Here is a 25,456-nt window from a genome sequence, read left to right as displayed (position 1 = left end):
GCAAAGCTTGTAAAAATAATACTCACTGGACCAGTGAGTGCACCAAAAAGGAGACAGCTCCAGCCACCATTGCCCCTAAGGCAACTGTTCCCCCTAGTTCAGCTACAAGTGGTGGTTCTCAACAGAAGGGTGTTGTAGGGTTAATCCTGGGAACTGAGATGGACTCTGGCCTAGTCAGAGTACCAACTCAAACTGTTTTGATATGTGATGGAGGCATGGACATGTCCTCCTCTGTGAGTCCCAGTAACCTGGGCAAGTACAGACAAACTCCTTTAAACAATGAGAAAAAGGTTCAGGCCTACAAAGACACAGGGGCTAGTGTCACAATGGTGATACCTGACTTTGTGGACCCTGGACAAGTCATACTTGGAGAGACTTACCAAGTAACCAATGCTCGCAATGTTAGTACCACCTATAGTATGGCAGTTGTTAATTTCTCCTGGGGAGGGGTACCTGACCTTAAGAAGGTTGTGAACAGTGCAGACCTTCCTATTGAATGCTTTCTTTGCAATGACCTGGAAACTTCAGCCTGATCTGAGGTGGAGCTTAGGACTCATGCAGAAATGTTAGGAATCTCCTGCCTGTCACGATCTGCCTCCCTGCGGACCGAGCAGTCGGGCAGATGGACTCACTTAAGGCGACCAACCACGCTTGGCACGCTCTGACGAGGGAGCGAGGCTGTGAACTGATGTACTCTCCACGGATGCCGGTGGCCTGGGCCCTATGGCTAGACCCGCTTAACGAAAAAGGCGTGATAGAGGCCTTAAAAGCCCTTGGCATAGTAACAATGGAGGACTTGTTCTTGGACGGTACCCTGAAAACCTGGGAACAACTCCCCCCCATTACCCCGGGCCCCTCATTGCTGCAGAGATTCCAGTACCATAGGCTCCGATCAGCCTGCCGGGAAATACTGGGCCCCACGTTGGAGGAACCTGAGGAGATCCCTGAATTGACATATGTTATTAGGACTAAAACGCCTACCAGACTGGTTTCACAGGTCAACAAATTAGGGGTGTCGCACCAAACATTGCCAACCTCTGCCGCTAGAGCAGCGTGGGAAACTGATCTCCAAGTCCCCATAGACGATGCTATGTGGCGCTATTGCTGCGCCAATACTCGCAGAGTTTCTCTGAACGGCAGGCACCGACTGGTGCATTTTAAGTACCTGCAGCGGGTGTACTACACCCCCGAGCGCCTACATCGCTACGGCCTTCGCACATCCTCGGAGTGTGAGCGCTGTCGAGCCCGGGTCGCTGATTTCTTTCATTTGGCCTGGCTCTGCCCGGGGGTGTGGTCCTTCTGGGAGGAGGTATTTGCGGAACTGGACAGGATTCTGGGGGAGCCGCTGCAAAGGTCCCCGGCACTAGCACTACTTGGCTTCTCCAAACCGCTGGCCCCTTCGTTGCGCAGGATGGTGGATATGGCAAAGTTATTAGCCAGAAGAGTAGTAGCGGCTTGCTGGATGCGTGGACCACTCCCTACCAAAACGAGGTGGCTTAGGGACTTGCAATACTGCTGCACCCAAACGGAATTGTACAGCGAATTGCTGCCGCCCAAAAGCAGGCCGAAATCCTTCTGGGACCTTTATAAGGAACACCTACACAAGGGGGGGGAGGACAGCTCTGACACGTCAGACGTTGACGAGCACCAGGCACGGGAGGTGGACAACGATTTAGAAGTGGGACACCTGCCACGTGGGGAGGACTGAAGATTTGAGTTTAGGAGAGGGTGGAAGGGGTAGACGTACACTACACAAGGGAGGCGGGCTGGGTGGGACGTGGAATAGGGGGCGACTTGGGTGGAGGGAAGTCATGACACACACTGAGGGCGCAACCAACATTGTTAGCATAGGGAGGTTGGTAGGGAATCCACGATTACACTCGAGAGCAAACGGGGAGGGACTTGGGGATGTTTAGGGGTAGTTTTCTTACTTGTTTATTTTTGTTATAAGACCGCAATGTTATATTTGCATTGTACGAATGCCGACTGTCCAATTGAGCTGCTAATGGCATGTAGGGAGAGATATGCCTAGTATGTGCTGACTTGATTCCACCACTTCACGCCGCCGGGCCTCCGGGATGCCGGCACTCTGGCTGTGTACAGTACCCCTTGAGTATAGACCTTCGGGGCCTTCAGTGTTTTTTTTTCTTTTGTACCATAATGTGGAAATGCAAGATCTATCTATGTTGACGATCGGCGATACTAACAATAAAGGTCTTAAAAAAAAAAAAATGTTAGGAATCTCAGCACATGTCCTTGCAGTGACTAGGTCACAGGTAAAAAAGTCTAACACTGAACAGGCACTGGATTCTGGAATAATGGACCAGTTGCCTACCAGGAAAAGGAGCAGTAGGGTTAAGGCAGTGCCTTCCCCCTTGACTCAGAGTGAGGATCAGCCTTCTGAGGAAGCTGATTGTGAGCCTGAAGAAGGAACTGTCCCAGAGGAGCTTGAACCTGATCAGGTTGAGTGTCTGGGGTCAGGGGGCCCTTCCAGGGCAGATCTGAGTCAGGCACAGTTGGACTACCCTTCTCTTGAACCCCTCAGATAGCAAGCTGCTGCTGAGGCTCCTGGGAATACTAGTGGCACCCATAAGATCTACTGGGATGATGAACTCATGTATTCAGAGAGTAGAGACCCCAAGACTAGGGCATGATATTACCCTAGCAGGACATCTTGGCCAGAACAAGACTTGGGACAGAATCGTCCCTCACTTTCACTGGCCTCACATGTCAGAAGACACCAAGGAGTTTTGTGGCTCCTGTGTCACCTGCCAAGCCAGTGGTAAAGCAGGTGGCACTACAAAGGCCCCCCCTAATACCACTACCTGTGGTGGGGGTTCCCTTTCAACATGTAGGGATTGACATTGTTGGACCAATGGATCCCCAAACAGCATCTGGGCACATGTTTATCCTGTTGGTAGTGGATCATGCCACCAGGTACCCAGAAGCTATTCTCCTTAGGACCACTACAGCACCTGTTGTGGCAAGAGTCATCCTGGGAGTTTTCTCAAGAGTGGGTTTCCCTAAGGAGGTAGTATCAGACAGAGGTGCAAACTTTATTCTAGCTACTAAACTGCAATGTGGACGGAGTGTGGAGTGAACTAAAAGTTCACCACAACCTCTCATCCACAGTGTAATGGTCTAGTTGAACGATTTAACAAGACCTTAAAGGGTATGACTAAGGGTCTCCCAGAAAAGCTCCAGCGGAGATGGGATATCCTGCTACCCTGCCTTTTGTTTGCATACAGGAAGGTTCCTCAGAGGGGGGTTGGCTACAGCCCATTTGAACTTCTGTTTGGGCACCCTGTCAGAGGCCCACTTTTGTCTGGTGAAAGGGGGATGGGAGTTACCTCTCAAACCCCCTAAACAGGATATTGTGGACTATGTACTTGGTCTCCGCTACAGGATGGCCGAGTACATGAAAAAGGCAAATAAAAACTTTGAGGCTAGCCAGGAATTACAGAAAGCCTGGCATGACCAAAAGGCTGTGCTGACTGTTTACCAGCCTGGACAGAAAGTGTGGGTGGTGGAGCCTGTGGCCCCAGCAGCTCTTCAAGACAAGTGGAGTGGACCCCACACTATTGTTGAACAGAAGGGTGAGGTTACCTATTTGGTAGACCTATGAACTTCCAGGAGCCCCCTTAGGGTGCTTCATGTCAACAGACTGAAACCATATGTTGAGAGGGCAGACATGGGTTTGCTCATGGCTACTGATGAAGGACAGGAGGAAGAGAGTGACCCTCTCCCAGACCTGCTCTCTCAGAACCCTGATGATGGATCAGTAGATAGTGTAGCCTTGGCAGGCAGCCTCACTGATCAGCAGCAAACTGATTGCTTGCAGACAAGTTCTACAACAGTACAGACATATGTTTTCCCTGACTCCACTATTTTAGTATATGGTTTGTGAGGACCCTAGGGCAAAACGTATACTGTGCAACTTAGCATATGCTAATTAAGTTCCTTGTATTGTACTTTTACCTCTAGCCTCATAAAGAGACCAGAGGGATTGTGTTTAGAATAAATAGATATATTTAATATATACCTTGTGTGGTGTACTTTCATGTGGTCATTCAAGAGATTAAATACTGGTAAAACAACTTGCTTAACTCGCCTCTAAGTCTTAGCCTGAAGGCTGCTCTCCACAGCTACCACTAGGATAGCTTTCTATAAAGGTTGACTTTAAACCTACCATCAATAAGGGTCATTTGGACTGGTGCAAGGTGCCCACTAGAATAGTGTACATCATATGCCAGGCCAACTTCTCACAGTGATGTCATCAACGATCTCATTGTACATGCAATATGTGGGGTAATGTATGCTGTCATAACCAGTGCATGGCAGGTGAGCAAGTTATAGTTGGTTCACTAATCAATAACTGGCAAATTTGAGGGGGGGTTCATTTTGTAAACATCAGTTCACATCTCTTTTCAACCCCTAACTATAAGCTCACCTTAATTTTTTTCAAGACATTTCTGAGGTTCTTGATCATATTAAAAGTTGAACATATGTCCAACCCCTTAGGCGAACTGTGCCCAACCTGTTGTAGCGTAGCCAAACCCGCTGCACACAGCCTTCGGATTACCAGTAACAGACCAGCATACTACCTGTGATCAAAGGCTCCTACACACTTTAGATGCTGGAATTTTATACACATTATCTGAATCAGCAGTTCTTCCACCAGAGATGCTGAGGCTTCATAAACATTACCTGGTCTGATTTCACTGACTTGCTTCTTGGGTACTGGGACAGGCTCCAAATCTGCAAAACAGCAGGGGAAGAATATGAGCTATTAGCCAAAGATGTCACACTGTAAAGGGCATGCAGGGGGTTTAGTGTAGTGGTATATGTGTGCCTGTTTCAGGAGCTGTAAGTATATCCATGTGTGTTTCCTGCTGTCTTGTATGGCTTGCTCCTGTCTGTCTCAGTTTCAGGGTGTGTTTGACATGAAGCCTGTCTGTCTGACTTCAGGTCAGTCTACACTTGATGCCTTGCATTAGAATTAGGGGCTATATGTTGGGGGTTGTTTTTCTTGAGTCTACAAACGTTCTGTCAAGGTAGAGATCTGTCACAGAAGCCATGTGTTGTGGTGTTTATCTTCAGTTAGTTTGATGCCTGTCTGTCTCTGGGTTTGAGTCTTTAGACACCTTATGGCCTGTCTGCCTGTCTCGTGGTCTCTATATGAGGCATAATAAAGCACATGTAGATGTATGTAGATTTACAGGTGTGCTACAGTACTGATACACATTATCCCTCTTCAACAGCAAAACATGTATTTAGCATCAGAAGTATCTTGCTTCCAAAGCACTGTATATGAAGCAGAAAATGGGTGTGCCAAAAACATGGCTTCTCTCTAATAGCCTTCCCCAACAGGATGAACAAAATCTTAAATGCGGTTCTTGTAGAAATAACCACTAGAGCCTTCGTTAAATGCTGTCCATAGCCAAGAAATTGGATTATTATTTGAGGTGGGTTACTACCTAACCCAAGGAATATTCACACCCCTTGTCATGGTGAACTCTAAAAGTCCCTAAATTAACCTGAGCGTCACCCCATGTTAGCTATGGCCAGTGAGGTAACAAAAGCCGCCGCAGCCCCAGGGGTACAAGGACATCCCCAAGCTGCAGTGGGCTCCCTCTGGCACTGTGCACGGGTGGCTGGCCCCAGAGCTCCTGCCTGGGTCTGAGCATGAGGGCCTCCTCCATGATCTTTTCAGGGGGCCCCCTCAAGTTTTATTACACCACTGGGTAGGGCACTGAGCAGACAGGCTTAACTTAAGGCAACGTGTAAAGTATTTATGCAGTACCAAAACAGTATAAAGTTGAAATGCAAAACCATAAAATTCCCAAGCCAAATTAGAAAAAATAGTGCAAAGTGTAAAGTATTAATGCAGTACCAAAACAGTAATAAAGTTGAAATTCAAAACAATAACATTTGCAAACCAATAACATAACCTATTTCCCATTTTGTGGTTCTCCAGCGCTGCAAGGTCATATGAATGGCATTAGTGCTATGCAAATATCATCACTGCACTGCACACAAAAAAGAAAAGTAAAAAAACATTGTCATTTTCAACAGCAAGAGCTCTAGCTTTCACAAATGTGACGAGACCTGTTGCATTGCAAATGTTTGTTCTATTTGGAATGTATAGAGGCAGTCGAATATTGCCCAGTGGGCTTAATGAGGGCATACCGGGCTTTTAGGCCACTGGGCAGCCGGCTCCTATTCATACATGCAAATAGTATCTTCCTGAGTAAACACCAATTCACGGCAGCAATGTGTAAGGCAAGCCAAGGGTTTGGGTGGTGCATATGCAGTTTGGCAGACACTCCTTCATAATAGAGGTAGCTACCACATCAGCCTAGCATGGACTGCAGAGAAGCCCTTTTGAGGTTAGGCATGTAGAAAGCCAGTGTTTACAAGAGCAATGCCAGGATGGCTACTGTTGACATCTGTTTAACTTTCGAAGGTGACCCGCAGGATGAAAAGACGGTGTGGCTAGACAGGAATTAATTCGCGACATGAGCGCAACCATGCACAGAATGAGGGTGAACGTTCAAAGGGGTGTCGCTGGCGAACACACAGGTCAAGTGGTTTGGTAGGTCTAGCGTGATGTGCGGTCTGCTACTCCTGACAACAAAAAGTCTACCAGCAAAGCGCTGTAGACCTGAGGGGCTAGTTTTACCTCTGATGGTATGGGGTATTGACCTCATGACCCTTAGGCGAGGCCAACTGCTAGCGGCAATGAAAACAGAGAAGAAAGCAATAGATGTGATTATTGGACCTAACTGCGTTGTATGTTCCGAGCTCATGCCAAGGTTCAGCTGAAGGGAAGCAGCGGGTTACAGGGCTGTGGATGGGTTCAAAGGCAGGTGAACATGGCAATGAATAGGCTTTGCATGAGCATGGGCTGGGAGCTTGTCAGACACAGGCTGGACAACCTGCAGGTCCCAGGGTACTACATCGAAGATGGGGTCCACCTAGCAGGGGTTGGTTGAACGTCAGAATCAGAATAATCTTTCATCTGTTTTATAATAAAAACTATAAAAGAACAAATAACGTTTAAAAACAAGTGATTAAACATCGAGCAACAATCTCATTTTCACAGCCTTTTAGAAAACATGCCACATGGTAACAGGTACATTCATTGAATAAAATCTGTAAATACATAAGGCAGGTCTAACGTCTCTGTTTTCTTTTTCCTTTGAGAAAGGGGATAAAAAAATAATTTGCGAAGTTTCTTATAAAATGAACAAAATACCATAAAACGCATTGTATGTTTTATCAAGATATCATCACATCCACATGAATGTAGCAGGGAAATACTTGTCCAGTCCTTTGGAACTTCCAGGAAACAATGAATGAAATTCATTCTAAACTTAGTTAATAAAAAACGATGACTATTAACTGAAACAAACATTCAGTACTGGGTCAGTAAACTTCACAGTTTTCAACATTACATAGGACGGCACAGTAGGCTAAGTCAGCTCACGTTGTTCTCTATCTTCTTGCTTTCTCACAAGAAATGAGGGTTTAGTTCATAACAAGTCTCCCTTGAATGTAATTTCGGAGGTTTAAAATAACTCAAGTCTCCCAAGATCTCTAAAAGTGGTTTTAATGTAACTCAACCAGTTTCTGATTACAGTTTGAATAAGCTCTGTTTCCTCCGCCCCCCAGGCTAAAAGCCACAGGAGAAAAGGACGCAGTTGTAAGACATCTGATAAATATCTTTGGCCCTGCTCCTCCTGTGCTATAAAAGCGGGAATCCCCTGCAGCAGAGACAATAGGCGTCGCATACATTTATTTTCAATAGTTTGTAATGTTGAATTGTCAATGTAGCCCTAGATGTTGCTCCCGTAGGAGGTGACCGAGACACATTTAAATTGATACATTTTTAACATCGTCAGCCAAGGTTTATTGCCCTTCCTTGTTGCAAAGTTGAGGACTGAAGATATAGGGCCCAATTCACAAAAGTAAACTGAGAAAAATTCGAACTTTACAACTTTCGGTATTCACAAAAGGTAATTAGGAGTAGTAAAGTTAGGAATCCTAACTTTACTACTCCTAAATGCCTTTTGTGAATACCGAAAGGAGACGGTGTTGGCGGGAGTCAGAATTTGTTTGCCAAACCAATCAACCCATGGGGTCTAAGGCAGAAACATTAAAAGATGCATTTGCAATCAATGACTGCAACTCATCAAGGGTCATATCTTCATGATTATTCCAGGTGTAGTAAGCATACAGATTAGGAATATTAGGGGCATTCATTTGTTTTGAAGTGGCCAACCCAAAAAAGGTTGTTTGATAATTTGAACTGTTTAAAAACAGCATTTGGTTAGGGATAAGGCACGCTCGATGTAAAGCTTCTGTGCCCTGTACCTGCCAGGGTCTAGAACCCACAACAGATTTAAGATCGACAGTTTCTTTCCATGGCTCATAGCCGCCAATAGCCAATTGATCTATAAAAGATTTGGAATATTGTAATTTTGTGTGGGTGAGCCTTACTTTAGAATTGGATGTAGAATTAATTTCAAAATAAATGAATCAGGATTGGATTTATAAAAATCAGTGAAGTATGTACATTTTTTCAAAAGGGTTTTTGAAAAAGCTGGGCGGGGGCTGGGCAATGTTCCCATTGTGTATAATTAACCATATTTCTAAATGTGTTAGCTTTATGCAGGAAATGATGGCCATAATGCTGGTATCAAAATAAATCAGCATAATTAGCAGGATTCAAATACAAATCTTCAGCATCAACAGCAGCATAATACTTTTAATCAGAAAATAAAGACTGTACGGCTTGAACGTCCCAATCATCAGAGCTTACGTTTTGTTTCACTACATCCTCCATTGAAACACGATACATTTGTGACATTAACCGCCTCTGTAGGTCCATGAATTTGAAACTTTACAGCATCCCAAACATTTCCATCCAAAACTGGCCAGGCAGAGATGTTGACAAAAGTCTGGTCTCATTTCATGATGTGCGAAGAAGAGTGGGGTGCCAAAGTTCCATCAATCACCTTTACAGCAGAGCCTTCAGTAAGGTAGTGACCATTGAGTAGGAAAAAGAATGTCACAAATCTAATCGACATGAACAAGAAAATGGCAATGGGTACCAACCAGATATAAGTCCAAGGTGGAACAAAAAAATTGTGTTTAAACCAGGTAACAAAAAGGAAAAATTATGAGGGGGAACTCAATGTTGTGGAGTCAGTGTAAAAAAAAACGTGACTGGTTAATTTAATCTGTTTGCAAACCAGGCAATGGCACATCAGAGGGAAACAGATACTCCGTATCTTCATGTGGACTGCAAGCCGGAGGATTCAACAATGGATTTGGTAACAGTAGGCATCTTAATGGCAATGTCAGGCCTGATGTTGTTCGTTGAGTCCAAGACAGAATTCCTTAACATTGCTGGGCAGGAAACAGCTGGAGTCATACTAAGAAGAATCGGCCATTCGCTGTAATTTGGCATTGTCCACCGAGATGTATCTGTTATCCTTGCGACCAGGAAGTAGTGGTAAAATGACTGTACGAGTACCCTTCACATCAAGCACTGGAACTGGTGCACGATAAGAGGGGCCAAACTCTTTCTTGCTCTCCACCTTCTCACGGACCAGGTCTCCAACTCTAGGTAGCCAGCCAACTACCGGAATCTTTAGTGCAGCTTCTGTGGCGCAGGGCAAGTGGTCCTTTGCAAGACTGTCACAAGTCTCTTTTAGGTTCTGTAATACAGCAGAATTATGATCTACTTCAAAGGCTGCGGCTGTCGCTACCATGTCGAGACCATCAAGGTCAGGGACAAACATTTTTATGCCAAAGAGCATTTCGTATGGGGTCAGAATCTTCTAGGGAGATTATTAAGTACAAGTTGTATGCTATACAAATGGGCAAACCAGTTCCTGCCAGTACCTAAAACTCTAGCTGTCAAGGATTGCTTTAAGTTACGGTTCATTCGCTCCACAACTGAATTGCCCTCAGGCCTGTATGGAGATGAAAATTTGACTTGCACCCCCAATGACCCCATGGCTTCCTTGTACGCCTTAGAGGCGAACGCTGGACCCCGGTCAGAATGGAAGGTGCCACATGCAAAAATTCCCACACAGGCATGCAAATCCCTGATGACAGTTCATGCGTCAGCACCACGTTGTGGCCAGACCCATAGAAAGCGTGTGCACAAATCAACTGCAACTAAGATAAACGTATACGCAGTATCTGCAGAAAATGGACTGCAGTGATCTAAATAAACACAACCGAAGGGTTTATTAGACATGTACAGGTGAGTTTGTGGCGGGCGCACAGCAGTAGAAGGTTTAATCTGCTGACAAATGTCACAAGAAAGCACATAGTCACAGGTTTGTTTATACAATCCACACCACCAGTAATGTTGCTGTAAGATAGAAACAGTCGCCGAAACGCCTGCATGAGCCGGCTCATGCCTTCGTGTGCGGTTATTATCAATGAACGTCTGCGGTCCATGTTGGGAATCAACCTGTCACCGATGTCATTTATTCTCACATAGAGAACTTTATTGGGACTTAAATTATAAGAGTATTTAGAAGGGAAACCTTTTGGGTAATTACCTCCCTTCTCTGTGGCTGCTATCACTTCTAAAATGTCATCATCAATCTTACCCCTGGATCTTGTAACTGCTGCAACTGTGTATGTGGATACTGCTGTTTTAGCTGCTTCGTCAGTCAAACTGTTGCCAATAGCGTTTACTCCTACACGCTGGTAATGAAGAGTATGAATTGTGTGAGAGGCAGACGTTCTTTAAGATCTGAGACTTGAACCAAAAATGCATTTTATGCTTGATTGTGCTACCTTTGGAATCACAATAGTCATTCTGAGTCCAAAAGAATAATTTGTCGTTGAAGGACTGAACACAGTAGTACGAGTCACTTACAATCAAAGCTGTCAAATGTGGATCAGCAAACTCCAGTGCAAGCACCAGGGCACGTAGCTCTGCCAACTAGGTGATACAGTCTCCTTATGCCTGTGTGTGCACGACATTGGACTTGAATTCACCATTCACCATGATACCGGCCACCATAGCGAAGGCTGCTGAATAAGATTGTTTAGATCCAGTCGCCGGTTGCGCTGAACCGTCGGTGTAAATGATACAATGGTAATCCTAAAGTAGGCGCATAGACAGAGGAGCAGGATGAACACATTCATACTGTAAGAACTCCTGTGTTTGCAATAAGGAATCAGAGATAAATGTGACATCAGGAGATGTCAGCGAAGTAGTCTTTTGTATCCAACGAGGATGTAAAGCTTTTGAATTTGGTACACTGGCTTTCGTCACTGCCTAGAGCTCAGGATACAGTGTAACAACCAACATGCGTTTTCCTTGCGCCAGTGCGCGTTCCCTCAGGATCAACATCTGGACCGGTGTCAAGATTTTTTCAACTGTTGAAAATCGCATTTCAGCCAAAGTGTACAAATGTGACTTGTAAGCAACAGGTACTGTGTCTCATTTATTTAATGTCAAGTATGTAAAACCCACTGCGCCTGACATAATTCTTATGACCAGGTTTGTGTGGTTATCATGTGTTAACAAGTATTTAGATTCAAGAAGATCAGACTGCAAAGATTGCAGTATAGCTGAATATTCCGGAAGCCAGCAGGCTTTTGCAAAGGTTGGTTGTATCAAGTCATATAGCGGCTTGATACGCTGGGCATATTCGGGAATGTAAGTTTGACCGAAGGTCAAAAATCCCAGCAAAGATTGTAATTTTTTCAGGGTTGTTCGAGAACGCAAACATGCACATTTCTCTAAGAATTGAGGCTCCAGCCTCTACCTTCACTGTTGAGCTCATAGCCCAGAAACAACACTGTGTACTCTGCTATGTGTGACTTTGCAAAGTAAAATTTGTAACCGTAATCCGCAAACAAAACTATGATGCGGTCCACGTGACAAAGATGCGGCCATAATTTGTCGTCCGTGAGATAAATATCATCAAGGTAGAGTACGCATCAGGGTCTATGTCGTCTAACAAAGAGGCGACGCATGCAGCAAAAACGCCTGGGCTGTTCTTGTAGCAGATGGCCAATCTTTTGAATTGTTTTTGTTTGGTGCCGGAAGTAAAGGCTGTCCATTGACTACTTATTGAGGACAGGTTATGACTATAAAAGCCATTGGAAACGTTGAGTGTGGTTTTAAACCTTTTTCTCGGACTGTCTACGAGGGCAGAACTATGGGTATTTTGTACCGCACATGTTCAACATTGAGAGTTCAATGTCGCTAATCCAAAACTAGGCGGTACGACCCATCGGGTTTGGTCACAGTAAAAAGAGGGTTATTCATCGGTGACACACATCTCAATCCTTCCTTGATACTCTAATTGTTCTAGAATTTCAGAAATGGGTGCTCCGTCCTTGCGGGCACCTCGACCTCTAACGCGATCCTGGCGATTTCCTCCACCAGCTTGTGAGCCTGGTGTTTCCTGTGAGGAACATGGAGAACTCTGATCGGAGACCTGAAATCCATCAGATCTAATTCTCGCGCGGTCGCACAAATCATAAGTGCGCTCAGTAGTTTCAGGTATTGGTGACGCAGCACGCGACCCTTGTTTCTCATGTTGCTTCCCCTGCTTTTTATTTTTCCAGTTCTTTTTCGGAAAAACTGGATGGTCGTCTTTATTAGACTGCACCGTCTGAGTTTGCGGTTGTGCTACTGTTTTAGCAAAAGGCTTGAAACCCAAATAGTGCGACCATTGGTTTTATATGCCTCTGCAATAATTTTCGGTAACTCACAGGGTTTCGCGGCATCCGGGACAAGGCGTAAAGCATTAGACACTTGAAAGTTAACCGCATCTCTCTTTACATTCGCAAGGATGAGATGAGATCAGCAACTACGTCAAACACTCAGACAAGCCTCATTCCCAACTCAACTGCCGCATCTGGACCATGCTCATCCTGAACACGCTTGATCACGGAGGCCAGGACAGTCATAGAAGGTGTGCCGAAGCACTTTGCATACACTGCTGCAAATACTATACCCATATTTTCACAATCAGTTACCTCTGGTATTAAGTCTTTCTGCAAACTAATAGTATCCTGTGTTTTTCCACAGGCATAGTATTAGGAAACACAGCTTCCAACTGGTCAAATTTCTCAGCAAGCCATTAAGATAAATCGTCCTTATTCTGGGGACGCTTGCCCATAACCGTATTTAACCATGACCGGACTAATTGACATCCCGACAGGTCCAGCTAGTTGTGCCTCAACCCCAGGTGCCCCCACCTGGAGAATGCAGTAAACGTATTGGACTAAAGCCCGCTGTACCTCTACTAAGCAGGTATGTAAAACATGCAATTCATCCACCGGGACAATTAGATAACGTGGATGCGGTGTGTACCCCTGCGATCGAGGAAGGGCTAAAGGGACCGGAGTCATTGTGTAGGGGAGGGCACCATAAAACCAAATATAATGCTGCCATGCCAAAATGAGAACTTCAAGTGTTGTATATGGCCGATATGCTACAGGTATTGCTGTGTGACTATATGAATGGAATAAGTTATCATCCCCATCCACAGCCCCAAAGGTAACCCAAGAGTAGAAAATTTTAAATTGGAACTCTACGTTGGCACCAACCACAAAAATAAGCGCAATACCTGCATCAGGCACTCCATATTGTATCAAATGACGAAGGAGTGCCGCGCGACTATGCGGTGCAATTTCGATTGCCATAACGACTAAGAAAGGGAAACTATTTATATGTGTGGTAGCACAATAAGGGTTAGCAATTCAATATAATAATGTGAACTTTTTTAAATCTCAAGCTTGAATGGACCTATAAATCATCTATATAGGTAGGTTGTAGGTTGTGCCATTACAATTGCTTTACGGAAACAGGAGTGAGGGTATTGTGGACAAGTATAAGCACTACATAGACGGAACAACGTGCGGGTCGTAGGCCTGCCGGAACGGATTGAGGGGGAGGATGCGGTGGCCTACATGGAGAACTGGTTCCGCACTGTGGTGGCACCGGAGGGGCTTACTCCTTTTTTCACTCTGGAGCGAGCTCACCGGGTGCCTGCTCGCCCGCCGGGGCCTGGCCGCCCCCCCCGACCGATGGTGGTGCGGCTCCTCCACTACAAGGACCGGGATCTTCTCATCCAGCGGGCCAGGAACTCGGGCCCGTATGAGGTGGAGAACAGTAAGGTAACGATCTTCCCGGATTACACTCAAGCGGTCCAAAAGAACAGGGCATCGTTCCTCGCTGTGAAGAAGGAGCTCAGGGAGGAAGGCATCCAGTACTCCTTGCTCTACCCGGCCAAGCTGCGGATCATTATGGACGGCACTACGCACTTCTTCCAGACTCCGGACGAAGTTTGGCAATGGCTCGAGTCGTATAGAGCGGGGACGGACAGATCACACCAAAGTAGGCGAGACCAACCCAAGCAGCCCCGGGTGAGGCAGTCACAACGCATCAGATCCCGCAACAGGCGCCAGCGGGAGAAACGGGAGGCTCAAAGGGCGGCGGAGAAGAGGGGTGCGCTCGCAGCGACGGCGGCCATTACAGGGTCGCAACAGGACAGTGAACGGGCAGGAACGGACTCGGGAGGGGAAGGCAGCAGAACAGGAGAGGAACTTTCAGAGGCGGAAAGCTCGAAGGGGCCGATAGTGACCCCACAGACATCGGATGGTATTTTCTGCGGCTGAGATAGAACTGGGACTAGATCGGGACTTCATGGTAGGGTGATATCCTGTTGATGGAGGGCGGGTTGCCGGGAGGGGGAGCTGTGTGCTTTGGAGGGGATGAAGGTGCGGGGTGCGGGCTCCGCTAGCTGGGGTCGGCGGCGACTCACCCCCCTTGGGCCCTTAAGGTCGACTGTGGTGGAGACCACAGGGTAAGAGTGTGAGAAGTTGGTTCAAGGTTTGGATGGGGGCGGCCATTGGGTTCGTGTGCTCTGTCCTGGGGAGTGGGGTTTGGGAAGTGTTTCAGTTTTGGGAATGTTCGGGGGGGGGCAACTGCAATGGGGGGGCCATGGACCTTTGTTATTTGATTCGGACTGTACGAAGTTGGAATGGGGACATTACCTAACCTGAAATGCCTAACGTGGAATGTCCGGGGGCTGCGGACCATGGTGAAACGTCACAAAGTACATGCATATCTGGTACGCAGGGGGGTTCAGATTGCTATGCTCCAGGAGACTCATCTCACCAAAAAAGAGTGCGCTGCCTTGCAGAAAAGATGGCGGGGCCAGGTGTTTGGCACCACTTACTCAGCGTATGCCAGGGGGGTGTTGATCTGGGTGAGGGCGGGGATACCCTTTCAAGTGCTGAATCAAGTAGTAGATCCGGATGGCAGGTTTGTGGCGGTGGAGGGGAGGTTATATGGACGGGATGTGGTTTTCTGCTGTGTCTATGCACCGAACACTGACCAAGGCCGATACTTTGATAGTCTCTCGGGGTCCTTGGCCTCTTTCCTGGCGGGTCCGATAGTGTTAGGGGGGGACTTCAACTCGATTACGGATGTTGCTCTGGACAGGTCCCATCCCCCCCTAGTAGACTCTCCAGTGCGCAGGCTGGCCGCGCACAGGAAGGACTGGCAGGAACGATGGGGGTTGCTGGATGTCTGGAGGGAGCGGCACAGGGGAACCAGGGATTATTCCTTTTATTCCGCTCTCCATGATCTACATGTCAGGATCGATTCGGTGCTTTGCGGGGGATCCCTGGCCCCATTGATTACCCATGCGGAGTACCTGGCTAGGACTATATCCGATCATAACCCCTTATTGGTGCACATTCAGTGGCAGAGAGAGCGCTCAGTGATACCAACATGGCGGCTTCGGCCGGAGACGCTAGAGGACTCTGTGTTCGGCGATGCAGTTCGGCAAGGCATTGATAGTTATTTTGGAGTGAATGAGGGCACGGCTGCGAGTAGGTCTATTGAATGGGATGCGATGAAAGTGGTGGTGAGAGGGGTGTGTTTGGGTAGGTTCTCGAATGCTCGTACGACGGTGCTGAATGACCTAATGAAAGCGGAAGAAACTTTGAGGGACTTGGAGCGCCGCAGGCCGGCTAGGCCAGGTCTACAGGCCCAGTTGTTGGAGGCGAAGGAAGTGGTTGCCACCGAGATGGAACGTTTGAGGTGCTATGATTATAGGCAGTACATCATCAGGGCACACACAGAAAGGGACAAGGTGGGTACCCTCTTGGCCAGATTAGCTAACCCGGAACTTAGGGGCTGCCCGATTCTCGGCATTAATAATGCGCAGGGAGAGATGGTGTACTCCCAGGCAGCGGTATTGGAACGATTTAGGGGGTACTATGAGGAACTATACCGGAGTCAGCTGGGAGTGGGGGTTCAGGACATCGCGGAATACCTGGGGGAGAGGCAGCTCCCGGTCCTGGACGAGGACGACGTGAGGGAGCTGGGTAGCCCGATCACGCTCACGGAAATACGGGTGGCCATCAAACATATGGCCCGCAACAAGACGCCCGGGGTGGACGGACTGCCAATTGAATTCTATCAACAATATGTGGATAGCCTGGCGCCCAGGCTGCTGGTGGTGTATACGGAAGCCTTCGAGACGGGGGCATTGCCTGGGTCCATGCGGGAGGCCTTGATTGTACCGCTTCTTAAGCCTGGCCGGGATGCCGCGGATGTGAGGTCTTACCGCCCGCTGTCCATGCTGACGGTGGATTATAAGATCCTGAGCCGAATCCTGGCCACCAGGCTGGCCCCGCACATGACGGGTCTGGTACACAGGGATCAGGCCGGGTTCATACCCACGAGGAGCACGGCGCTCAATATCCGCCGCCTGGTGGGAATAATGGACGCCATCTTGGATAGGGAGGGAGCACCGGCGGTTCTGTCCGTGGACATCGAGAAGGCCTTTGTTAGCTTGGAATGGCCTTTCCTGGATGGAGTGCTAGAGAGGTTTGGCGTGGGTGAGGGGTTTCGGAGGTGGACGAGGGTCTTATATACCTCGGCGACGGCGAGAGTACGATTGGGCGGCCTGGTGTCTGCGGCGTACCCAGTGGGCAGGGGAACACGACAGGGATGTTCTCTCTCCCCCCTATTGTTTGCCCTGGCGATGGAACCCTTGGCGGTCCATGCGAGATCAGGTGACCGATACGCGGGGATAGCTAGTGGCGGGCAGTGGCATTTTATATCGCTATACGCGGATGACTTGCTCCTGTACCTAGCTGACACCTCGGAGGCATTGGTTGGAGCGATGGATCTGCTGTCTGAGTTTGGCCGGCTGTCGGGCCTTAAGGTCAATTGGGCGAAGACCTGTGTGTTTCCGCTGCGAGCGGGATCGCCAGCCCCTAGCAGCGATTTGGGTGTAGTATGGGAACCCTCTTGCATCACCTATTTGGGTGTCCGCATTTACCACGCGGCTGCGGACCTATTGGAGGGCAACATTGGCCGCTGTGTCCGGGCGCTGCGGGGCAGCTTGTCTTTCTGGTCGACCCTCCCGCTGTCGGTCCTGGGCAGGATAGCACTGCTGAAAATGGTGGCGCTTCCCCGCTTCCTCTATTATTTCCGAACGCTGCCTGTCTGGATTCCCCAGGGGGTGTTTAGAGAACTGCGGTCAATGATAATTGGCTTTCTCTGGGGGCATGGCCGCCGTAGAGTAGCCCTGAGCACGCTACTTCGCCCCAAGCTGGAAGGGGGCATGGCTGTGCCCGACCTCGAGCTGTATTATCTTGCAGCGCAGTTGCAGGTCCTCACACAGAACGTAGCTAGGGTGTTCCGGGGCCCGGAGGAGGACCGGGATCGGGGAATGCAACGCCACGTGCTGTCCTACATCATCATGCAGCAGCGGCTCGAGTTACGGGCCCTCACCATGGAAGAGCGGACGCTCCGGCTGTGCTGGCAACGGAGCCTTCGGAGAGCGAGGGCATCGCGGCCTTATGCCCCGGAGATCCCGATCGGGATGTTGACGGCATTGCCGCACGGAGGAGATTGGTCCCCGTTGCTGGATTGGGAGGAGGTGGGACTGCAGGTGGTGGGCGACTTGTACATAGATGGGGCTCTGGCGCCGTTCGAAGTGCTCCGGGCCCAGTTCGGGCTGCCTGCTGGGAGCTTTCTCCTACACGCGGCAGTAGTGGCTGCCATACAAAAGCACTGGAGAGAGGGGCTCCTGGAACCCACGACGACTATGGCGTGCCAATATGTGGTGATGGCGGCTGGTACGTTCAAAGCTGTGACGTGCCTCCATAATAGGATGCTGAACGAGGGGTTAGAACCTCTCCAAGGGCTCAAGGCTAAATGGGAGGTGAGCATCGGCCGGCCCATACCGGATACGGCATGGGGTCACATCCTGCGACGCACGTGGAAGGGCACTAGAAACGCGCGTTTTCAGCAGGTGCATTTCTATGTGCTCCACAGGGCCTACTTAACTCCTGAGAAATTACAGCGGTACTTTCAGGTGCCGGATGCCTGTTGCCCGCGGTGCTCGTCCCAGGGAGCGGACATGGACCACTTGTTTTGGGGGTGCCCACAACTGGGGACCTATTGGGCGGAGGTAGGGGAACTTCTGAATGAAGTGACTGACAGAGAGGTGGAATTCGACATGGCGGCGTGCCTATTGCTCTGGTTCCCGCATACTAAGCACACCAGGGTGACAAGCAAATTCATAGACCTGGGCCTGATATTGGCACAGAGGGAAATATCGTGGCATTGGAAGTCCAGGGGGGGACCCTCACTGCGTAGATGGAAGAATGAGCTGCTGCGGTGGTCTGACTGCGAGAGTGTGCTCCGGATGAAGCAAGCTGTAAAGTTGGGGAATGAGAAGGCATTGGATGCGGCGCGTGCATGGGAGTTAGTGGTACAGGCTATGCGTGATTCTTTGGTAGAGGATGAGGATGGTGAGGACTGAGCCGCTGGACACCGCGGGGCGAACACAGAAGTATAGCACCACGCACTGTAGTGGACCCATCCAATTCGACAGGACGAGGCACACACCTTAGCAGTTGCCGGGGGAGGGGGGGCTTTGGGGGGGTTGGTTGTTGGGTGTTTGGGGAGGGCCGGAAGCCTTTAGATGGTCGCTTGTTAGGGCCTTGGATCTACTGGGACGGAGGTCACTATGTGGAGGGTAGAATGGCTGGGTAGAGCGGCCAGGTGGGCCGACCCATGGCGCCTAGGGCAGGTCCCAACAAGGGCGACATCACTGACTATCACTGGGATGGCTGATGGGAATGTTGTTGTGGGTGGGGGGGTAAAAGCAGATACGCAAAACGATCTTTCAACCAGGGTCCCTATAGGACGTACACTGTGATGTGTTCCTCTTGAGTGATCTAATATGCCGCCCGGCCTCCGGGATGTGGGCTGAATGGCTGTGTACGACTGGGAATTCTTATTGGACGGGGGGATCTCACAGGTGTACTGGCTGATTAATTGTATCCTGTGGTTTATAACTCTGCAATAAAAATATATTTAAAAAAAAAAAAAAAAGTATAAGCACTACTAAAGTGTCTCAAAATCAAGTACCAGACCAAACGTTAGGTGCGCCATTGTTGCAGGGATTCTGCTCATGCACAGAATTATGCACAGGAAACAAGGACCTCGGTGTATTGTGGTGTACCAAAAACCCACCTCAGTGTCCAGAACCCCGATCCGACTAGCATTAGCGTCTCATTCATTCTCCGTACTACAGCGAAGCTAAAAATGATTAGACACCCTAGAACATGCCACTTAGTAAACTCTCAGGAATAGTGGGAATCAAGAACACTCTTTCGTTCTAGCTCTTATACCAGTCCAACACCTGAGTAATCAGAGACACGGTATCGTTTAAAATGTTTATTTTAACTAACGTGCTCTAAGATGCAGTACTTTCGCCAACACTAACAATGAGATGCATGGTAATAATAAGATCAGCATTGTTACAATTCCATAAAACACAAAAGGGGAAATCATATTATAAATAACAGTGGAAACAAGATTATAGGTCTGTTACCACCCTTCCCGTGCTCTTAGCTAGTTTTAATTAATAATAGAAGAAGACCTCTAGGCTTTGACAGGAGACCCCATACCTCCAAGATCAGATGGAATTAATCACATCCCACAACAAGAACAGCTCCTTGATGTTGGAAAGGTTGTCTCCAAGTGCCTCCTCGTGCATGCAATGCAATATTAAAAGCACCCGAGTTTGAGTTTGAGCAGCTGCGTTTTCTGTTATGTCTAACATTTGTGGGACTGATCAACATGAATTAACAGCATACATTGTTATTCGACCTTGGGCACGTTGTGCAGTCTTAGGGCACAGAGCACGCCTAGAGTTGTGAAAAACAGAAAGTTCTCATGTGAAAGAGCACAAGCAGGTTATTTACGAGAGCCATATAGTGTTGTATGCAAAAGCGGCAAAAGCAGCAAAATGGCGTTTTTGCATATACCTCACTTATGCTGACATAGCAATGTCTGCAGTTGATCCCGTATCCTCACTACAGACCTGCTGCTTGCTGTTTCTGTCATGGACAGTGAAAAGACTGGACTTTGCTTTCTGTATGCTGCTTGCCAAGGTTCTCCAAGGACTTGTGTGTGCTTGCCTCCTGATAAGAAGCCTCAGGGTCATCAAAGCCTTCACTTGCTGTCCCTGAATTCCTCTGCTGGGAGTTGTGACCTGCCAAGTGGTGCCAATACCAGTTCTGAACCCTTGGAGGTAGTTTTGCTGCAGAGAAGACTGAAAATCCACTTATCGACCATCAGCGCCTGTTGTTCCCACCGTAGTCTTGCAGTGCAGCTGAAAAGCCAAAGCCTCACCGTTATGCGGCTGAAGACTCAATGCAGCGCCTGCCGTGTGGTTGACCACCATGTCTGAGACACCCACTCTGAGGCAGATCATGCTGTGCAGCTGAAGAAACCAACGCATCACCTGCTCGCAGCTGGAAAATTGTTACAGCGCCTGTTTTGCCACTGCCGCATCGACCCCAGCAAGTCTGGATTTTCAACACATCGCACCTGTGCACCAAGTTCATCGGCATAGCCTAGCAGTAAGAAACCGAAGCCGTGTGTCTGGAAACCAAGCCTTCACCTCCCCTTGCAGTAAGGAAACAACGCATCACCTCCCCTGTCATTAAGGAATCAAAGCATCACCTCTCCTACACAGCACTAAAGAATCAACACATCACCTCCCCTGGGAGCAAGGAATCAACACATCACCTCCCCTGCAAGTAAGGAATCAAACTTGGTTTTGTTTTCCAGCGCTTTATCTAACCTGCGCCTGTTTTCAGCTCTGATTTTGAAGCATCTCATGTACTTTGTCATAAAAGCGATCATCCATAGTTTCTTATTGACTGAACTATTTTGAACCTTTTTAAAGTGATATCTTTGCTTGTGTATGTTGGTGTTTTGTCGTTTTGATCTTGTCTAATTCAGTGAAGATTGGTCAATTTTTTTAAAGTGGATTGGTGTCAATTTGTAGTGTTTTCACTGTCTTATTGTGTGGGTAAGTACAAATGCTTTACACATTTTCTCTGAGCTTGACAGCCAAGCAACCAAGGGGATGAGTAGGAGTTATTTTAGGTATCTAACTCTCTTACCCTGACCAGAATAAGGGTCCCTACTTGTACAGGGTGTAAGCCACTGCCAACTAGAGCCCCGTTTCTCACAGTGCCCATAAATTAGACAAAGGAATACAATAGCCTGACGCCTCAGTGTTGTCCTGGACAATAAAATGGTATTGTCAACAGAAAGTAGATCTGGAATCTGGTGATTTCCCATTCAGGGCCATTTAAAACCAGTATCTTTTCTAAATTGGGAACATTTAATATAAACAAAAAGGGTGCCATGATGCAACCTTGATGCTCCTTCTGCTTTATACTGAAAGACTACCTACGCTCTCCAATTCACCCCTTATCTAACCAAAGCAGCAGGTTAATATGAAAATTACATAAAAACAAGACAATGTTAATGTCTATGTTTAAAGAAAACATAAGTTTCTAAAGTTTGTCCTGTCTGACCATGTCAAAGGCCGAGCTAAGGTCGATAAATGTAATGTGCACAACACCTTGCCTGGTCACTGTATATTTCTTAATGTTCAAATGGAGCTTTAAACATTGGTCGATGGTGCCCAACAAAGGTCTAAACCCATACTGCACATCCAATATTATGTGATTATCCTTAGCCCATGTTGTTAATCTACTTAAGATGATCCACCCTGTCACCTTGATCAACAAATTGATTAAGGAGATTGGTCTCTAATAGCAAGGGTCATCTTTGTTGCCTGTTTTAAACACAGGTACTATTATGGACTGTCGCCAGGTACCATTAAACCCTGTGGTCTTAATAGCCATCATAAGTAAGGAAGCCCAGACCATGGGTTTGGATTTATAAAAATGTGATAGCTCCCCATCCAATCCTGGTGCCCAGTGGCAGAATGTGATGGACTGAAATTCATTGGTCTTGGGCTGAATGAGGCCCTTCTTGATGGGTTGTGGGTAGGTCCCCTGGAGGAGTTGGGGATGCCTGTCCCCTGCAGGACATGAGAAGCCTCGGTCATGCCCCAGCTGATGACTTGTTCTTAGTTATCAATAGAAAAGCATAACTAACTTCATCCAGAGAAACGCGAAGGTTAGAAGTTTTAAATGGGCTCCTGGGTCATTAAATCCAGACCTGAAGAATAGTAGATCCCACTCTCAAGAGGAATCTGAGAACAAACTGATGCATCCTCCAAAGGAGAAAAAAGGGTCTGATTCACAATGCCTCAAACAAGTGTACTGCTTGTGAGGCTACTTGCTTGAGTTAGCTGGTCCCATGCCTCCTCCAGTAACAGTACTTTCCTGTCTCCAATTGCTTGCTTATAACTAGTATGGTAAGCATCCCCTTCCTGTATTCCTGCCCTAGTTTTTTCTTTCGAGCCATCATCTGGGCCCGATGTGCTATAGAGCATTATCTCTTCATCCGTCTTCCTCTCACAGTCCTTACATATTTGTTTATCTCCATTCATGCAGAACTTATTACTAAACTTGACTTTTCCTTCCCAATCCAAGATGGCTCCCAACACAAAAGGGTATACATTCATCACTTCCAAGGGAGGACTGCCTGTTTCTTTTTTCTGCAGCCAATTACCTTGGCTACAGGTACGTTTTTCTATTTTTCTTTTGTTTCAGGGCTGCTATTGCGGTTTATTTTTGGTTTTGTGTGGTCATGCTCGAGTGCAGGGCATGTCTATGACGACCTATGGGAAGTTTGACCCTTTCTTTTTCTGTTTTTATATTTGTGGTCTTTGTTTCTCCAAACTCTTTATTGTTTTACTGAGTCACTGTGTAAGGGTGTGCAGTACATTGTGTGGCTCTATCGGTGCAGTCTAATTAGATCAACATGCGTGTGGCATCTGCATGATCTCGAAATGGCACCTCTGTTGTGACCGGATGGTGCATCCTGGTTCTTTGGCCTGTCTTTGTGGCCGGGGAGCATGCTCGAGGTTAGCGTTGCCCTGTCTCCCATCCAGCTGTCTGCTTCCTGATTGGCGCCTCCACTTCTGCTTGGGGGTATTTCCTGGCACTTCTGCCTGTTCAGTTGCAGAGGGCAGTGAGCAAGCGGGACGTGAGCAGCATTGACCTTGTTACGGCCAGCTTTCTCAGGTAGTTTCCAGTGCCGGTCTGGTTTCTGTTCTGGGCACCATGTATTCAGTGGCAGCTTTGGGCATTTTGGAAGGGCCCTCTCTGCTTTTTTATGTGCTCTGTATTTTCCACCTTTTTGAGGTTTTGGTTTTCTACCTTTGCGTGAAGTATGTTGCTGGGGATTTTCCATAGGTGGCTGGACCATTTTCTGGGATTGCCGTGTCCCCTGTTGTCCGGGCTGTCTTGCAGCTGCTGTGGTAGCTGCGTTTCAGGGCTAATGTTTGGTTCCTTCCATGGAGAGGGTGATAAGGTGCTAATGTGCCGTTTGTGCTGGCCCTGATGGGTCTGAGTTTGGATTTTAGCTTTTTGTTCTTTTTTTTTAGCTTTTTCATTGTATATCTGCACTGCTTGCCCCTGCGTTGCTTTGTTTAATCTGTTGTTGGATTACCTTGTATGCTGCCCTATCCATTGGGAGACTGAGTGGCCAGCTTTGTGGTAAGTGCACTCCTGGTACTCAGGTTGCCACTCCTCTGTTGGACTCAGGACCAGGGATGTTGGTCCGCGCATTGCTCCGGCTGTGGGAAGTTGCTTTGGATCTCCTGTGTGCACGATCTTGTTGCCTCTTCCTTCCTGCGTTCCAGTACGGTGCTTGGTGGGCATGGACCCCTCTCCATTGCTGGGTAACATGGGGACACAGGCCATCTAGGTTCTTGGTGGCGTATTGTCCTTTCACTTGGGCTCTTTGGTGGGCATGGAGGTGAGCCATGCTTCTATATGTCACCATGCTGTGGTCTCCTCAAGAGGCGGAGGGGGCCTGCCCCAGGGTGCCTTTTCCTGAAAGGTTTTGCTGCTGGGAGGAGGGGGTCCACACGTGTACTACCCCTGCTACAGATATTGATTGACGCAGCAGGGTTTCTGTTTTTGCAGCTGAGGAGAAGCTCTGGCCCCATGGATCCTAAGGCGTCATGTTCGGCTGTTCCAGATTACAGTATTTAGAGGCAGTTTCATTTGGGCTCAAATATGTGGGTTCTGCTGGCCCTCATTTTCAGTTTTTGAGTCTGGTTTTCTTCTCCCTCATTTCGCTTTTTGTGGTCAATTGTGTGGAGAGTGGGCCAAAACTGATGAGGCAGGTTTTCCACCGTTTCTTTCTCTAGGGTATCCACTGGTGATTTTGCAGTAGCCTTTCCCTCTTTGGTGTGGGTTGCCTCTCTGCTGGCAGGTCTTGGTTCTGGCTTGTTCATTGGTGCTGCCATCATTCCTCCTGGGTGGGGTTTCCTTCGGTGTTTGCTCCTGATTTTTCTGATCCGGCTGGGTCTGTGTGTGTTCTGCCCTGTTCTGGCCCTCATGGGGGGTCCTTCAGTTTATCCCTCATGTGTCTGTCTAGTAGGTGTCTCTCCGGGTGATTCTGTCTCTCTTCTGGTAGGCAGATTCCTGTCCTCTATTGTTTTCATGGTTGCTTCTCTCTGGGTCCAGTTTGGTAGTCTCCCCAGCTATTCCTCTGTTTCCCTGCCCAGGCCCTCCACTACCTTTGGGCTGGCATTCGCACCCAGAGTGTTCTCCATACTTTGCCACCGTTGATGGTTATTTTCCATTTGTAGGTGTCCTCATCTTCCCTGCTCTGGATGACTGATTGGTTGCCTCCTGTTATTTTTTCATGCCCAGTTGGTGGTTCTCTGGCTGACCATGTTGTTGCTGGGGGGTGGCTTCTTGGTCAACTGGGGTTTGTTCCTGGTCCAGCCGCCCCGGGATCTCCTCTTCATAGTCGTCCGCTTCAGCTTGGGGGGGCGGGGGTGGTGGTATCGGTTGAGCTTTGTGTTCCTCTCCCCTCCCTTTTGTCCTCTTTCCTTCTTCGCTCCTGGGCTTCTGCAGGAACGTGGCTCTGTGGTCTGGGGGTGCTGCCTCTGCTTTGGTGCTTTTTTCCCCTTGGGGAGAG

General features: G+C 48.1%; 1 protein-coding gene across 1 annotated transcript in view; it reads right to left on the bottom strand.

Moving 5' to 3' along the window:
• Nucleotides 1–25,456, bottom strand: part of LOC147702566 (hepatitis A virus cellular receptor 2 homolog) — a 117,023-nt gene that overhangs the window by 59,289 nt on the left and 32,278 nt on the right. The window contains exon 2 of the mRNA XM_086929421.1: nt 4,703–4,758. Within this exon, the coding sequence (XP_086785547.1) occupies nt 4,703–4,758 (56 nt within the window). The remainder of the gene's footprint in view (nt 1–4,702; nt 4,759–25,456) is intronic.

The sequence above is a fragment of the Lissotriton vulgaris genome, chromosome 7 (genome assembly GCF_964263255.1).
Source record: "Lissotriton vulgaris chromosome 7, aLisVul1.2, whole genome shotgun sequence".
Lineage (NCBI taxonomy): Eukaryota > Metazoa > Chordata > Amphibia > Caudata > Salamandridae > Lissotriton > Lissotriton vulgaris.
This window is presented reverse-complemented; position numbering and strand designations above follow the sequence as displayed.